Raw genomic sequence first — 17,995 nt, 5'->3', positions numbered from 1 at the left:
TTTCTAAATGGCCAAGGTTGGGGGGCAGGAACCTCCACTCATCCTGACTCTCCTCTTTTATGTACAATACGGAAAAAGCACGAATGAGAGCTGCACTTCCAAGAATATACTCCCCCGCCAACCCCCTCTGAGTAGCATCCTAATTTAGCACTTGTTCCAAGCACGAATGAGAGCTGCACTTCCAAGAATATACTCCCCCGCCAACCCCCTCTGAGTAGCATCCTAATTTAGCACTGACACTTTTTCCCTTGGCCCTAAGTTAGACTTGAGTTAGCATTTTCTGGAATTGCAGTCCATGGAGTACGCTACATAAAAAACTGGAATATAAAACCTAGGCCAGAGGCCAAGTGCTGGGACCTAAGAGGTCTTCAGCACTGAAAATGATGTTGAAACAACAGTTAGAAGAGGGTGGAAAGTAAGATGGAAGAAAGAGAATAAGAACAGAGATGCAGTAAAAGGAAAAGAAATTGGTTGCAGCTGGGCACCAAAGGATGTTGCAATGAACTGTAAGTAATGCCTACAGTGCAATGAGTGAGGTGCACTGATGGCATCACCCCCTTGGACTTACAATCCACCACAAAAACTTACAAATTTCATTGAGGAAGTGAGATGGCTTAACAATACTAGGAGATACAGTACATAAAACTCAGGAAAATCAAAATCCATACCTGTAACCTTGAAAAATCCAGGTATTTTGATGACGACAGAGACGCGTGCATGGGATCCAACACACATCGCCGTTTGTTCTCGGGGCTAATCTGCTGTGAGCTTCCTTGCGAAGGACTTAAATCTAAAGCACGCTTCTCCCCTCCATTCCCTACGCTCGCATGGCCGTTCCCAGCCTGATTCTGACTATCTTCTAAGTAATCCCTGGAAAGGAAATATGAGTTACTTAGCAGTTACAAATGTGACACTGTTCTCTACAGTAATAGATAGTGACTGATATTTCATATATTTTATGCTTTACAGAAATATATCACATCTTTAGGATAATAACGTGTGTCTTGGTAAATATATGAGTACAAATTTGTGGTTTACTGTTTTTTGTGAAGTAATAACCCTGAAAAAAGTATTTCAAAACATACAATGAATACATTTATGCCTTCATGAAAGATGCACTTGTAATATTAATCTGCAACTACTTGTAAAACATGAAAATAAAAAAAAAACATGCAAGAAACTATTACCACAGACAGTGGTTTACTGATTCTACTTTGGGCACAGTATTTACTTCTACAACAAAATATTTTGTGCCTTTTCCACAATTTCCTTAATAATTCCACTTGGCTCTTTTTAACTGCTGGTTCTATCATCACTGGTGAAGTCATCAATGCACACTACTGTAGAATGACCAGGTCTTTTGGGTAGCAACTATTATTATTATTATTATTCTGAAGAACCCCATTCATATGGAACAAACCTGCAGGGGCCACTTACTCGAAATTCAAGTTTCCAAAGGATATGGTGTTCATTTGAAAGAAGTAACAGAAGGTAATAGAAAATACAGAAAGAAGAGAACAGTTATCTATACCAGTAAACTCCTATTTAAGGTGTTTTCCTATAAAGTAGAAAAATGACAGAGACTTTGCTTACAAAATGAGAACCTACCTTGAGTAATTCACAGGCATGGCAGTTGTCCCAGCACTGCCACTACTGGCTCCAGGTGTACTACACCTCTGTCTCTTACTAAGGTCTTCTGCTTCCTGAAATGTTTAATAAGGTTTGTCATTTTTACTGCGATGCTCACAGTCATGTGTCTCTGTCCTAGCAACCAAAGAGTCAATACCACCAATAATACATCTAACTATTGCAAATTTAGGACAATTTACATTTTTCTTGGATATGGTAACCTAGTCTTGTGTATGGTTATACTTTGGCAAAAGTTGGTCAGGTCACTGACGCTTCATAACAGGAGAGCAGAACACCAGGAGCTTCCTGTTTACAGCATGGCAACCATCCCACACATGCACCTGCCCTGACAAACTGCAAAAGGAGAAGGAGACAGTCTCTCCCTTTGACACTTTCACTAAGATCATGCTTTGCTCATCAGCACTACTAAGACCCCCATCAGCTGACTCTGTACCAGAGGGGTGAGGAATGTAATAGAAAATTTAGGCCAAAGACTATGCACTGGGACCTATGAGGTCATTCAGCGCTGAAAGGAAAACTGAGAGTAAAAAGGTTTTCAAGGTTTAATAGCAAGAAAACTTCGTAGCTGTACTACGAAACAATTTTCAAAAAGGGTGAAAAGTAAGTTGGAAGAAAGAGAATATGAACAGATGTACAGTAAAAGGAATGAAAGGGGTTACAGCTAGGGGTGGAAGGGATGCTGCGGAGAACCTTAGGTAATCCCTACAGTGCACAGTGTGAGGTACACTGACCATGTGTTGCTCTTAAAATACTCTGAAGGGGCCTTCAAATTCTTCCTCTATGACCTGTACTTTTTCCTCTAGGCAGGCAATCAACAAAGACACTACAAAATTTCACAGATGACATTCACTCCTGTCCCCTAACAAAAGAGTACACAGAATGCAGGTTGAAGTTCAAGGGTGACAAAGTGTCCACACAAAATCATACCCTACACACCTTTGCTGATCATACTCCACCACTGAAGAATCAGAATCACCTTACACATTACCAAAATAACAGGAAGTCAAAAGGGAGCAGCCCTAACTGCACCTAGAACAGAGATGTTATGAGTGAGTGGGTGGGTAGGTCCCCCACCTGCTCGCTTGCTGCCAGCTAACCAATTTGTGACCATGCTTCAACAACCGGGCCTGCTTTTGCCAAAGGTATATCCACATAAAAGAAGAAGATTTGTATCCTTATTGGAACAAATGAAAACTCATTACAATGATTACCATATAGCATGATCCTCGCTTCACTCCCTTCCCTGCCTGAGCTTGCTGAAGTGCTGCAACAACAGCCTGAACACTTGTGGGGTCCCTCACACACTCGCTACTTGTGTTAACTGGCTCCAACACAGAGGCAACTGACCGTATGTCAGGCATCCTGCGAGGTGAATTGCAAGCAAAATTAGTTTTATTCTTGATGCCACTGACAGGATTCAGTGCAGAGCTTTCCACATACAAATTTTTAAATTACATCTTTCCAGCATAACAACAATAGTACTAAAATGAAATATAAATATCATTAAAATGTGTCCCCACTGCAGTTGCACATGTCAAAAACTGTCAGAACTTGTTGCACACATATCACAAACAAGTTGAGAACAAGTTAGACTTATTGGTAGTTCTAACCAGTGTTTCATATGATTATCTGCATCTGTCAAAGGTTTGTTCTCTACTTGCAATGGCTGACCTGTTTACAGCCTGTTGTGACATACAGGTAACAAGTTGCTGGCATGTTTATGACATGTTTTGCTGTAGTGTGAATGCATCCTTATACACAACGATACAACAGATTGTAGCAAAAATCATGACAGTGCTTGAAATATTCTGGCTACTTCAATGAAGTTATTATCCTTGGGAGAAGCATCTTCAAGGATACAATTAACCACTCACCTTGGAGTTGCCGAAGAAAGGAAATCCGACGAGAGGGACGAAGAGAAAGCTGAGGGCGACCGACTTAAAGGAATCAGAGGAGACGTCGGAGTTCTCTTAGGTGTTAATACCGCTTTAGTACGGCCACTGAGTCGCACGTTTGGAATTACACCAGCTCTGACGTATCGTTCCTGGGCTGTGAAAGGATTAGAGAAACAATTGCTGTCAATCCATATACAGAACCATATACTGTAGTGCTATGATATATAGTAACAATGCTGGTACAGTAGAGTGATTAAGCCAGACATAATTTGACTTTGCTTAATTTTATCATGTATGCACTAACTTGTGTATTTCACCATCGTTTTGATAAGTAATTTGATCAAAAGAAGAATAAAGAATAAAGAAAGTAGCTATAACATGATGAGAGAGAGAGAGAGAGAGAGAGAGAGAGAGAGAGAGAGAGAGAGAGAGAGAGAGAGAGAGAGAGAGAGAGAGAGAGAGAGCGCAGTAGTGTACTGCTTCACGTATGACTGAGCAGAGTACTAATTGTCTTAATCATCCCATGCTATTCCACTTAAGGAACAGCATTTCACTTTTAAAATAAACAGTATCCAAAGGAACACACAGTACAAATTCTAAAATTGTATATTCATGCTGGGTAACACAGAACCAATTTTCTACATAAACATAAGCAAACAGTTTTCTTGAAATACAAGGTTGTCCAAGTTTGTTTCCAAGTTTGAAAATTTCACTTCTTACAAATAGTTTTCAACAACCCAATGAAGTTACAACTAACATCTAAACTGACTATGACTGTGACATATTTCCATAACTTATTTTAGGAAACCAAAACTCCCAAATTTCAATATTCAACGTAACTCCCAAATTTCAATGTTCAAAGTATTTCTCACGTCAAACATTTTCACTGAAATTACGCATCAAGGAAGCTGTTAACATATCAGTGTTGAGTCCTTGTCTATGCAATACTGAAGGGTATATGTAACATTATCATTAAGAGCAGACATTCTCTAAAAAGGTACAAAAATGTATTTAGAGAGTCATGCAGAAGATGAATTTTACAAATATGTAGAGTCGATTTTTTTAAAGCAAGTTCTAGGAATAGTAAACACATATCACAAAATTACTTCAGCAATAAAGGTCTACAATTATTTTTTCCGACGTACAGAATGACATTTTTATAATAAAATTAAGTTTTATATATACTTACCAAGTAATCACTTAGCTAACGATTATGCTCGCACGGCATCCTAAATTCAAAATTCACGGTAACAGGTGCTGCCCATTGCAATGGGGGCGTAGGAGCTACTAACCGCCAGCGGCATCATTCTATTTTATTGCTGCACAGTCCATGAAAAAAGGGGACAAGGGAGGGCTCTGATTCAGTACTTACTTGATAGGTACAGGCAGTACCTAGTTATCGGCGGGTTTTCCATTCCTGATGGCGTGACGATAACCCAAAATTGCCAATAGCCAAAAATTGGCGATAGTAGCACCAATAAGCAGGGATCGGCGCACATAAGCGCCGAAAATCCAGTTATTGTCAGTGCTAGACAAGCGCTGTAAAACCGGATCGCCAATAACCAAGACTGCCGACAGCTGGGGACTGCCTTATATATAACTCAATTTATTATAAAAATGTCACTTTCATATAAATAACTTACCAAGTAATTACTTAGCTGAATCCCACATTGCAAGGGGGGGGGGAATGAATGGACTGAGCTATTCAAAAAACATTAAAGAAGTAATGACTTGAACAGAAAAGAATGGCTAGCATTGAAACAATGCTTGTCGCTTCCTTACCTGGTAAGAGAGCTACAGCAGGAGAATACTGACTCCGGTTGGTGCTCATCTTAAATTGTAGTGGTGTGGCCAGGAGCTGAGAGTTGCCTCTACATCAGTGGAAGTCTTGCAATGGAGGATGTGCCTGATTGCTGACAAGACGTATGCAGGAAAAAAGTTGCCCTTGCCCTGGACGCAGTGCCACAAATCAACAACCAGAATTCACCGTCACCCGTCCTGATATGACAAACCACTACCCATCCAAATAACTGGTGGGTACTCCAGGTACAAAGTACCCCCAGGCTCCCCAAAAAACTCAATACTATACGTCAAGACGAAGAGACAGAAGACAGACAGGATCTCTCCTATTCTTCTTCCCCCAACACCATGCCAGCCACTGCTAAAGGCCCAAGGGTACTGCCATTTTCAAAAGCTGTCTCCGCTTCTTTCAAATAATGTGATATGAACATTGACTTGCACCTCCAAAATGTCGAATGCAGAATAGACGAGAGGGATAAATTGTGCTTGAAGGCGAGAGCGGTAGCCATTGCTCTAACTTCATGAGCTTTAACTTTAAACAAGGGAAAAGAGTCTTCCTGAATCTGGGAATGTGCTTTGGAGATCAGGTCTCTAATAAAGAAAGAGAGGGCATTCTTTGAAAGGGGAAAAGAAGGATTCTTGACAGAACACCCGAGGTTGCTAGCAGGTCCTCTGATCTTGGTCCTATGCAGATAGTACCTCAGGGCTCTGACTGGGCAAAGAACCCTCTCTTCTTCATCTGGGCCCAGGATAACCATTAAATTCTTAATATGAAAGGAGTGAGGCCAAGACTTATTGGCTAAGAAGCCTATGGTGAAAGAGCACACTGCATCTCCTTGGGAGAAGCCTACCCTCTTGTTGATCGCGTGCAGCCCACTAACACGTTTGGCCATAGCCAGCGCTACTAAAAAGAGGGTCTTCCATGTAAGGTTCTTGAGGGAAGCAGAACCGAGTGGCTCGAAAGGGGGCTCTTAAGCTACTCAAGGACAACATCCAAGTTCCAAGACACTATATCAGACTACTTCTACTTGGAAGTGTCAAAAGGCTTAATGAGGTCATTAAGATCTTGGTTAGAAGAAAGATCCATACCTCTGTGTTTAAACACCAAGGTAAGCATCGCTTGGTACCCTTTGATGGTGGACAAGGAAAGACTTCTAGAGGTCCTCAGGTAAAGGAAAAAGTCTGCAATCTGGGTTTAAGATGTCTCAGAAGATGAAATGTGATGTCTGTTGCAGCATTAACGAAACACCGTCCACTTTGACTGGTAGACGTTGCAAGTAGATTGTTGTCTGCATTTGCAATAGCTTCTGCAGCTGCTCTTGAAAAACCTTTTGCTCTGACAAGTTTCCCGACAGTCTGAAGGCTATCGGAGCGAGAGTGGACAACCCTTGGTGGTATCTCTTGAAGTGAGGTTGTTTGAGTAGGCATGGTGTTTGGGAAAGCAGCCTCGGGAAGTCTACCAGAAGACATAGAAGGTCTGGGAACCACTCCTTCATAGGCAAGAATGGCGCTACGAGAGTCATAGAAGCATTGCGGTGTGACACGAAGTTGTTGAGGACTTCCCTCACCAAGCTGAAGGGTGGGAAGGCATAAAGATCCAGACCCAACCAGTCTATGAGCATGGCGTCTGTCGCCCGTGCCAGGGGATCCGGGGCTGGAGAGCAGAAGAGAGGAAGGCGATTGTTTCTTGAGGTAGCAAACAGGTCTATGAACGGTTTGCCCCACAATCTCCAAAGGTTGCCATAGATCCTGTGACCCAGGGTCCACTTGGCAGGGAGGGACTGTTTCCTACAGCTCAACTTGTCCGCCAAGATGTTTAATTTTCCCTGAATGAAACAAGTGACTACCGTCACTTGATCTGGTGTGCCCACAGTAGAAGGTCCTTTGCAGTCTGACAGAGGGGAAAAAGAACGAGAGCCTCCTTGTTTCTTGATATACAGTATGACAGAGCAGTGGTGTTGTCTGTATGAACAACCACTGCCTTGTTGCAAATTGAAGTTGCAAAATGATGGAGACCTAGATGAATAGCCTTCAGTTCTTTATGTTGATATGAAGATTGATTTCCTCCGGGGACCTTGTCCCAGAAACTTCTTGACTCCCTAGAAGGGCTCCCCAACCTCGATCCGAAGCGTCTGAGTAGAAGTCTAGATCGGGGCTTGGAGGGTGGAGAGATTTTCCCTGAGAAAGCCTTCCTCTGGACAGCCACCACTGGAGGTCCAATTTTATCTCCTAAGCGATGGGAAAGATGACAGAGTCCAGTTGAGTTTTCCCTGTCCCAGTTGGCTTTGAGGTACAATTGGAGAACTCTCGTGTGCAGTCTGCACAACTTGACGAAAATCTCGATAGGCAACAGTCCCTAGAAGGCTCATCCACTGATGGGCTGAACATGATGATAGGGCAAGGAAACTGTGAGTGGTCTTGAGGCAGTTTGCAATTCTCTTGGGAGATGGAAAACCTTTAAAGTCCGAGAGTTGAGAATCATCCCTAAAAAAGAATCTCCTGTGCAGTGGCTAACTGGGATTTCTGGAGATTTAAAAGAATTCCTAGCTCTTGAGAAAAGTTGTAGTTGTCTGAAGGTCCTTCGTGCACTTCTCCTTTGAAGGGGAATGGAGAAGCCAGTCATCCAGGTAAAGGCTGATGTTTATGCTGACTAGATGAAGCCATCTGGCAAGAGGGGAGAGAACTCGGGAGAACTTGAGGGGCTGTGGAGAGGCTGAAGCTGAGGAACTGAAACTGGAAGACTTTTCCCTGGAAGACGAACCTAAGATATTCCCTGGAAATTGGATGGAAGGGGATATGAAAGTATGCAACTTGCATATCTAGGGTGACCATCCAATCACCCAGGTGAATGGAGGCCATGTCTGATGGGTTCAGCTCCATCTTGAATTTCGTCTTCCTGACGAAGAGATTGAGGACGCTTACATCCGGGACCGGCCTCCAACCCCCTGACGCCTTGGGAACTACAAACCGACGATCCATTGTTCTGCTCCCCTGTGCTCCCACTTCTCCCAAAAAAAGAGAAGTCTGGCTCCTACTGGGACACAAAGGACTTCAGGTTCACTACTTGGAAGACAGCTTGGGGGAGTTCTTCTTAAAAGGTGATTGGAGTGAGGTCTAACTTGCGATTTGGCCTTATTCCCATGAAAAGGATGCTGTTGTAGCGGAGAGATCATCCTGGGGATGAACGATGAAGAGGAGGAGCTCTTGGGGCGTTTAGATGATTGTGCAAGATCTTGGGTGGATTTTTCCTGAAGGTCAAAGCTATCTCTTGCATGATCGACTGGGGGAAGAGGTGGGAAGAATCCAACGGGGAGAACGACAAGGTGGACCTCTGCGAGGACATGACTCCTCTGGTGGTGAGGGAGAATCAAAGTTCTCTCTTCTTAAGAACTCCAAAACCATAAAGAGTTGCGAGTTCTGAAAAGCCGTCCCTGATAGCTTTGTCAGCACGCGAAAGAACACTGAAAAGATCTGTAGCGAAGAGTTCGTCCAAGCCCTTCAAGTCCTCTATCTTCTTGGCAAGTGCTCCTATCGTCCAATCCAAAAAACTAAGAACTTTCAAAACCTTGAAGAGGTTCTTAACAAGATGGTCTAATTCTGAAGAAGAGAAGAAAACTTTAGCCAAAGCGAAGGCTGACCGACAGGAAGAGTCGATGAGGCTGGAGATGTCCCCTTGGGAGGAGGCAGCGACTCCCAGAGAGGGAGCTTCCCCAGTAACATAAGGCTGATACTTCCTCTTGATCACATGAGAAGGAAGTTGGGCCAAAGTAGCTTTGCCCTGCTCTCTCTTCACTGAGAGCCAGTCTTCAATATCCTTCATGGCTTTCTTAGAGGAGGAAGAAAGCACCATCTTGGGAAGCCAAGAGTGTTCTTCTGGAAGACTTCTCATAAAGAAGGTGGAAACAGGAGATGATGGAGCAGCTGGGGTGAAGAAGGAATTGCAGAAGACGCATAAGCTGAAGGAGGAGAAACATCTTGTTCGATCTCTTCGTCTTCTGAAGAGACCGGAGAAAGGGACAAATCTTGAGGAGGTTTAGAAGAGGGTGCTTTCCTGATGAAGCTTAAGATCTCTGCGAGTTGTTCCTTGATGGGTGCCAAAGATGGGTCAGCTGGTTCCGAGAAGAGAACTCGGCAGTCACGAGAAAAAGACGGTTGATGAGAAGGAATCGGGTGTCTGGATGGTGGCACCAGGAGCTTGGAGTCAATAGCTGGGCGCACGTGAGCAGGTGCTGGGTGCACGGGAGCCAGAATAGGGCTCTCGGGTGCGGGCACTTCGAGACGAGACGGGACCTCAGGTGACAGACACTTAGACTGATGTTTCAAGCATTTGGGATCTTTTGGATGTTTCAAGCATTTGGCATCTTTTGGAGAGATCGAAATAGGAGAATCCCACGGGTGTGCGGGAAGTTGAACTGAAAAGAAAACCGAAGGATCCACATCGTAGCTGCAAGATGGAAGCAGGTTGTCAAGGGTGTCCGTGTGATGCTTGATTGGCAATGGGGAAGCAAGAGTCGATTGTCTGTGTGCCTTTTCAACGGCCGGGATGAATCCAGGAAGCGCTATGACATCCGACATCGGAATCTGACTCCGAGCTAGAAGACAAGCGGTGCACATCCACTAACATGCCTTCCCAGCAGCAGTCGGTCGAAGCCTGGGATCTAGCAACAGGCTCGACTGAGAGGGCAGCAACCCGTGGGTAAACCCCACCAGTCTCCCTTGGACCTCCGGTAAATCTTCTCCCAAGTACAGGGGAGCGGGACAACGACCTTTGTCTAGGAGCACCGACAGAACGGGTAGCCACTTCCTCCACAGACACTTCACTCAACAATTTATCGCTAACTTTGTCACAGAACATTTTTGCCATAAGCACACATAGGGACGCCCCTATCTCTGACAATGAACTCACTACCAGATTAATCTTCTTGTTGAATTTGGACTCAATTCTGGACTCCAGACTGGCTGTGGCATCGGGGTCAGCAGCACGGGAGCTAGGCATGGGAGTATGTGGAAGAAGGGAGGACTGAGAATAAGAGAGAGAGTATGTCCAGTAGTAGAGGGAAGAGCTAGACTAGAAACAGTCTTAGGTCTAGGGGAAGGATCCCTACTTACAGAGGCCCTACTTTCAGCTCGAGCAGCCGCCTTTCTAATCCTATTTTTCTCTACTCTATTCAGATAGGATTCAAGCACCTTCCATTTAGTCATCCCAGTCCTTGCACTCTGAACGTGCTTTCTCCCTCAAAAACTCCTACCCACTGCACTTAGAGCACATGGAATGTGCATCATAACAAAATCTTAGTAAGTCTAGTTTTACAGCCCTCGCTACAGTAATGACGACTGGAAGCCCTAAATTCTGACATAATTACAGAAGAAAGAATCTAATGCAAAAAGAGAAATAAGGAAATGCAACAATTTGACAAACAAAAGAGGATACGTCCTGAATTCAGCAAGCAAGCATGAACCGGTGAATTAGGCAGGATTGCAGAGCACGACGTGCTGTCGGCAGCACAGCATAAGGAGAATGGCACCACTGGCGGTTAGTTGATCCTATGTCCCCGCAACTGACGCATTACCACAAATTTTGTAAGATGCTGTGCGAGCATAATCATTAGCTAAGTGATTACTTGGTAAGTTACTTATATAAAAGTTTACTGTATTTTATAAATACTCTAACAAAGGCTGTACAGTATTTATAAATCCTCTACAAAAGGACCTTTAATCTACATTAGTAACAGACCTATTACAAGTTTACAATCCTATAACCAAAGTTGAGATTTACCACTCAAATAAAAGCTCCCTTTCTAAAATATACTTTATAGGAAACAATGTGGATTCAAACACTTAAGAAAAAAGTACGCCATAGAAACAATACCTGTTGGATACTGCCGACGACCCTCTCGAACAATCCTTGGACTGGTAACATGCGCAGCCCTGACAACACGTCCCGTAAAACCGGGACTTAACACTTCGGCAGCAAAGCTGAAATGGAAATATTTTATGGTAATTAGAACTGCAGTACTGTCCTAGTGAATTGGCAATTAGGCCTAGTTTAAACAGAGCTAACTTTTATTACCAACAGATTAAATATTTACAAAGCCACACTTCAAGATATTAACATTTGTACCTATTGTCAATGTCTACTGTTATTCTTATTTCTGTATCTTATTATTTTACATTTCCATATCATTTACAGCCTACTCTGTAACACTTCATAAAGCATAAGTTATCAGACTCTACCATCATTTTTCAACTTGCTTTCCTTCTCATAGTGTCCATACCACTAACACTATACATGGTATCAGCCACATTCTTCATACATTCCCCGCTGTAACATAATCATCATTATCAGGAGCGTTCTTTTGAATTCTACGTTTGCATGTTAGAACAACAAGCAAAAGGTTTCTCCAATAACAAGCTAATCTTCTTTACATGCTAAATTAAAAGTAGATTTATTTTTTGTCTATAAATTTATCAACCACATCATTATCCTGACTATAAATACTGCCAGACATTATTGTTGGTTTCTGCTTCTCGATCCATTTCGTTTCAGCACTTTATACTTTATGTACTCTGGCCACTGCACGGATCGTGCTGTTTCCATCCCCCTGTGGCTTTCTCTACAAGGAAGACATGGCTGTAAAAGCCTGCAGATTGGTCCGACACGACTTCCATAGCACCCTTGCTCAGCATGGTTTGCACTTCTTGCTGTAGTGCGAAGTCCTTCAGAGTTCTTTGGACGTATGTGTGGAGACGGACCGGAGAGTAGGTGAGGGGAGGCCAAGACTTGAAGGGTAGTAGATATCCCTCCTGTAGGACATCCACTATCCAGGTCGTAGCTCCGTGTCGCTGCCATGTTGCCCAATGGCTCAACAGGCAACCCCCCAACTTCGGCAGCATTTGGGGGGGGAATGCCGGCCCTAGTGTTTCCCTTTCTTCTTCTTCCCCTTGCCCCCTTTTCCAGATTGGAAAGCGGGCTGAAAGGAGAGGGAAGACCCACCCTTTCTAGAGGAAGAAGGCTGTGTTTCCACGGGATCCCTTCCAAGACTGGGTCTTCTTAGGGGCCAAGGAAGAGCTAGCCTGATCTGAGGGCCTGGCTGCAGTGGAACGCGAAGACTCAGAGGTCTTGGCCACTGCCTGGTGGACAAGCCGGTCGCTGTCATCGGCCCACAGCTTGTCCACCGCAGCGTCCACCAACTCTCTAGGGAAGAGAGAGGTGGAACCCTGCAGCAGTCCGTTCAGCAGGGTCATTGCCGACTCAGACCCCACGGACCTGGAGAAGCGAGAAAGAACGGCGTTCCTTCGCTTCAGGACCAGGTTAGCCCACAGGTTTGCCATCTGGTGGGAGTCCTCCCCGGTTACGATAGTGCCCGAGGAAGCAGCCACCTTGGATACTGTGAAGGACCACAGATCCAGCCAGGAGACTGCATGGAAGGCCGCCATGGCGGTGGCTTCCAGGGTTCTGGCTTCTTGCTGAGAGAAGGAGATACTCTCTGCAGCAAGTTGTTACAACGAGAGACCCAGATCTAGGCGAACCAGGTCCGGGTCAACCTGCTTAAGCGACAATGACCTCTCTGACAGTGCATAGAAACGCTTCTGGCGAGGCAGAGGAGGGGGAAGAAGCTTGTCCAAGCAGTTCGATCAGAGAGAATTGTCCCGCCCAGACACAAGACTATTCACCTGATCGGGTACCCCCTCGGCAAGTGTGGACCATGGCAGCCCCACTGAAGCCTTGGGTTCCTTCTTGGGTCCCCAGTAGGATTCGAGGCGCGATGGACGATCCACAGATGAGGCCGTGGTCCCTTCCCCAAGGTCGTTGTGCTGACGAATCAGCCAATTACCTCAGCAAACGTCCCCTGTATTTCGGGGGTGTCCACATCCTGGGGAAGAGGACTCTCGAGTCCTTCCAGAGTGCGGTCCTCCCGATCTATTCTCCCTGCAGGAGGGAGAACCTCGGCAGACCCCCGTGATCCTTCCTGCACCACGCGGGTGTAAGATCTGGTCAAACTGAGGACCGAGCCAGGCACGTACGCCCCCGAGGTGGAACTCTGGGGAAACAACTTGCCAAGGTTCTTCCTGTCCGACTCGCGCCCACTGGAGGGAGCCCAAGAGGTAGAGGGAACAGGCGAGGAGGATCGGGCACTCCCACTGGACTTCCTGGCAGAACCAACAGGGGCAGTGGGCCAAGAGTGGTCACCAACCCGAGGTGGTGATGGCAGCCCGGGTCGAGGAGAGCTCTTTCACCTGCGCAAAGTGGTCTCCCGAGGAGAGCGGAGTGGCTCGCGCGAGTCGAGCTGCGCACTCACCTCTCCCAAGCCAGGCTGGCTGTGCGGACAAGGCTGGGGACTGGGAGGAGTCGAGTGTGCGGCTGGCTGGCACGAACTTGCGCTGTCCTCTTGATGCGCCCCAGTCTTCTTCAAGGCTGAAACCTCTCTGGAAGACTGAGCAGGGGACCTCTTCTCTGCTTCTCCAGGTGTCCGGACTCGAGGGAACGGTGCACCTTCCCGGGAACCTGACTTGGTATTAGAAGTACCAGCAGGAAGAGTTGAGGCACCTGCATGCCTGGACTCTTTCTCTCGCCCCGCACCCGAGTCTGTAGGGTGAGAGGTTTCTCTCGTACCAGACTGGGTACTTGGAGCAACTCGCGAGCGAGTGTCCTATGTGGACCCGCTGGCCTTAGAAGCAGACTCCTTCGGCGCAGCAGGGGGAGTGCGAACTGTGGGCTGCACGCCCTAGGGTCGCAGTACGACTGACCCGGGGGTCAGCACAGCAGTCCCCTGATCCGTGGATCGGGAGGAGCCAGAGAGAGATCCCACTGCCTTCCCTGTGGAAGGAGGCAGTCCCTTAGAGGTCTCGGTGCAAGACTTCTTGTGGGGGGAGAGGCAGGCTGCTTCTTCCTTGGCTGGGGAGCCTCAGAATGAGAACAGGAAGAAGAGGCAGCAGACGACGACGACAACGAAGATGACACCTTCCTCGATCTCTTCTTCGCCATCTTCCTCAGGATCACAGTCAAGTCCCCAAACCACAAAGGAGCAGCAGAAGGAACAGGAGCAACCAGAGGGGGGCCATGGAAGCAGGCGTAACTGGGGGGCCACAGCAACAGGCGCAACCTGGGTAGCAGAGATGGTGCTTGGGCCAGCAGCTACAGGGGCAAATACTGCAGCGCAGGAGCCATGAGGGTCAAGGGACGAAGCCAGGGTCGGAGGCACAGGTGGCGCATGGGGAGCCAGGCCAGGCCGAGTGTCAGGGAAGTGGGGAGCCAAAACTGTGGTCAACAACAAGCGTGGGTTAGCAACAGGAGCAGACAGTCATACAAGGCACCGACGAAGTCACCAAGTGCGAGGGGCCAGGAACCCAGGAGGCAGCGGCACGGAGTGGAATGTGGCAGATGCGGCCGATACCTGGGTGTCGGGATGCGAGGCCACCGTCACAGGCAGCTTGTCAAAAGAAGATAAGGTGACAGTCGTGGTGGTGGAAGCGGTGGCTGTGTGGGTCGTCACCGGAGCGCCAGACAAGTGTGACACCAGGCCCTCCAGTGACGGCACGCCAGGCAGACCCAGGTGCAGCCAGGCAGATGTCAGATCGGGTAATTGGCCAACAGAAGACGCTTCCACCCCCAAAACCTGAGGATAAAGTTGGGTCAAAAAGGAAAGCCTCTACTCGCCCCAGGTGAAAAAATTCGACCCTGGAGCGAGGAGAGGCCCCAAGAGGATGTCATGGGCAGCCACTCCCCCATGGCCTTCCACACCTGATGAAACGGATAAGGAAGGGGAGGGGGAGTCCTCACCTGAGGGAGAGGCAGCAAGAAGGGGAAGCTTGCTGGGAGGGAGAAACGACCCTGTCAGATCAGCCACCACAAGAGTCGCCGGGGGCGTGTTACCCTCGGATGATTCCTTAGTGGGTTTCCTGCGGAAGCGTCTCCTCCCCTCAAACTTCCTCTGCTGCTCAGAAGACCAGGAACAACACTCGCTACAAGGTGAAGCGCGCGAATACACACGTCCCCTGCAAGTGGGGTAGAGGGTGTGTGGGTCCATGTCAATGCTAGATCTAAAGGTATGACATTTCTTGCCTCCTACCCCAGGACACACGCGCTGGGGGTAGGAGGGCTTACAGGGGTTATCAAAATTCATACTAAGAAAACAAAAGGAATTTCCAACCGGGAAAAAGCTCAACAGTCGGGCAGAGAGCAAGAGAAACAACATCGGCAGTCTACGAAGGCCGAAAGCAAATTGGAATGTTTACATCCGGGCAGGCGGTACTCCTGCCTCCCGAATGGTAGTTAACTGCCTAACCACCTTGTTAGAAAATTCAACGGCTGTTTCCAGCCTACGCTGAAAGTAATTCCTAATGTAAAGGACCGACGGTCTACATATCGTGTCAGAACAACTAATATTTATCACAATAAAAAATAAAATCTATGTAAACAATTGAGGATTTTTTCTAAGTTTCAATTTCATCTTACCCATGACTTCTTGAGCTCCCGCAAGTGCGTTTGTACGTAAGCAGCCGCCAGCTATGCGCATGCCCGTGCATTTCACCCACTTATCTATCATTACGTCACATTGTTTTGATATGATTGGCGAACGTCATTTGAGTGGGCGTTCTATAGACTCGGAATTTCAAATTATTGGCGCAGCTCATCAGATCAACAGAGTTGAAATGTTTATACCTTGTAACTAGGCCTCTTTTTGAACACGACTGAAATCACCCAATAATAAACTGGCTTTCATTTGGATCTTATTTCAGAACCAATGCAAACAAGTCATTTATTTCATTAGTCTACTAATTTCCATTGATTATTTCAAATTTCACCCACAACTGATATGCAGAAAAATGTTTGTAATTCTTATCATGCGCACAATGGACGCCGCGAGTAATGGGTGTGAATTTACACAGTATTGGTGCATCAGGAAACTTGTCGAACAATATGACATTTCTCTCCCAAAATCGAAAAAACTGAAAGGTTTGTGGCTACACTGTTAAGTGACTTTAAGGGAAATTTTCTTGAAAGAATTCATTTTCGCCCATGGAAGTTAGTTTAATTTATATGAGTGGCTCTCAAAAACATAATGTACACGATATGAAACTGTATTACATTTTTGAAAAGAGCTCGTCTAATTACGATTTTAAAGGTACGACAATATCCCCCCCCCCCACCATAGCTAACACAGCGAAATTGTAACCAGTCAACGCCCCTAGGTTACGTGGTGTTATTTTTTATTGGCAACTTCTAAAATTTCACGGGCTATTGGATGTTCTGCAAGTGACAGAAGCCTATGTGGTAGCCTACTTTGATCTGTGCATGGCAAACATTTTTTTTCAACGTTTTCTTGGCATTTTTGATTATTCCACTCCAGATTTCATCCAGAATTAATTCGTTTCCTGCACTTTTCTTACACCGTCAAGTACTCTGTACTTGCGATGCGAGAGGCTTGGAAACTTGACAATTTCTGGTTGAAATCTTGAATGGGACGATTGAAAACGCCAGGAAAACTGTCAAAAAAATATGTCTGTCATGTGGAATTGGAGTTCGGACCGGAAATGAACTTTTACCAATCACTGCGATCATCTTGACTTTTCATAATGGAGTGAATTTGGACGCCTGAACCGCAGGATTACCAAGAACCTAACGCAAATATAATACTACAAGTCTAATCATGAGGCTTTAGGAAAACCATGCCCAGGCTAAGGTGAGCCTCACCTGAGGTCATTCCAGGGAACGCTCTGCTTCCCGGGCGAGACGGACATGCTGGGGCTGGAGGCCATGACCGGCCTGTTGGTCAGGTCGAGGGACACACCCGACATGACCCTGTTGTGCCCAGCCGACCCTCCCTTGGGGGTTAGAGTGTGACCCCAGGGGGACCTGCCTCCACCAGCACCGGGTGACCCCCCAAGCGTCTTGGACGCCGTCGGGAGGGGTGTCCGCGGATGATTCCCGTCGACTACCGAATTCTCCTTGGAGGAGTCGCCTTCCTCGCCGCCGCCGCCGAAGTCGACCTCGTCCTCTTCGTCTCCTCCTTGGGCGTCGAGGTGATGAGCCTTGCGGGTGGGCCCCGATTCGCAGGTGGACCGGTACATAACGCTATTCTAGGGTACATAAAGGCCTCCCGTACCTGTCATGACACGGAAATACTGGCGGAGGATGACATTTAATGGTGCAAGTTGCCCGAGAGCGTACCCCACCACCACACGCATGTAAGAAAAAACCTCACTGCACTTCTCCACTGGATGGGGTTTTCCCTCTATTCCCCGGTTCCCTCTGTATTCCTCTATGTTCCCAGACTCGCTAGCACTTTAAAGAGCACATTTGGTTGAGGAGTTGTGGCGGGAGGGTGACCTGACGGCGAGATTCTTAGCAAAATCATTAAGTTGTTTCAAATTGTTTATCACGCTAGTGACTCCGACCACCACTAGATGGCTCTGGCGGCAGACGATTGGGTTGAGTGAGGGTCGGGAAGCGCAAAATCTCTTAATCATCATAATTATCACATTTACCATGATCTTAATAGAAGAGTTATGCTTATTTTGCGTAATTATCATCTTAATAGTCTATAAATGACTTTTTTTCAAGTCTCAGATGCCTGCTGATCATATTCTTCATTCTCGGGATTACGACCAAAGCTTTATTCAAAAGAATGACTCTCGGTCAACATAAG

At 46.4% G+C, this 17,995-nt stretch overlaps 1 protein-coding gene across 3 annotated transcripts in view; it reads right to left on the bottom strand.

Moving 5' to 3' along the window:
* LOC136829876 (uncharacterized) overlaps positions 1 to 17,761 on the bottom strand; it is a 40,750-nt gene extending 22,989 nt beyond the window's left edge. For 2 of the 3 annotated variants that reach the window (XM_067088940.1, XM_067088939.1), the window contains exons 1-6: positions 17,041 to 17,761; positions 11,215 to 11,321; positions 3,525 to 3,699; positions 2,862 to 3,012; positions 1,609 to 1,703; positions 669 to 870 (exon numbers count right to left, since the gene is read on the bottom strand). In XM_067088940.1, coding sequence (XP_066945041.1) covers positions 669 to 870; positions 1,609 to 1,703; positions 2,862 to 3,012; positions 3,525 to 3,699; positions 11,215 to 11,321; positions 17,041 to 17,417 — 1,107 coding nt within the window. In that variant the 5' untranslated portion in view covers positions 17,418 to 17,761. The remainder of the gene's footprint in view (positions 1 to 668; positions 871 to 1,608; positions 1,704 to 2,861; positions 3,013 to 3,524; positions 3,700 to 11,214; positions 11,322 to 17,040) is intronic. The other variant, XM_067088941.1, reaches the window with a different exon arrangement.
* Between the last annotated feature and the right edge of the window lie 234 nt (positions 17,762 to 17,995).

Source organism: Macrobrachium rosenbergii, chromosome 45 (genome assembly GCF_040412425.1).
Source record: "Macrobrachium rosenbergii isolate ZJJX-2024 chromosome 45, ASM4041242v1, whole genome shotgun sequence".
NCBI classification, from domain to species: domain Eukaryota; kingdom Metazoa; phylum Arthropoda; class Malacostraca; order Decapoda; family Palaemonidae; genus Macrobrachium; species Macrobrachium rosenbergii.
This window is presented reverse-complemented; position numbering and strand designations above follow the sequence as displayed.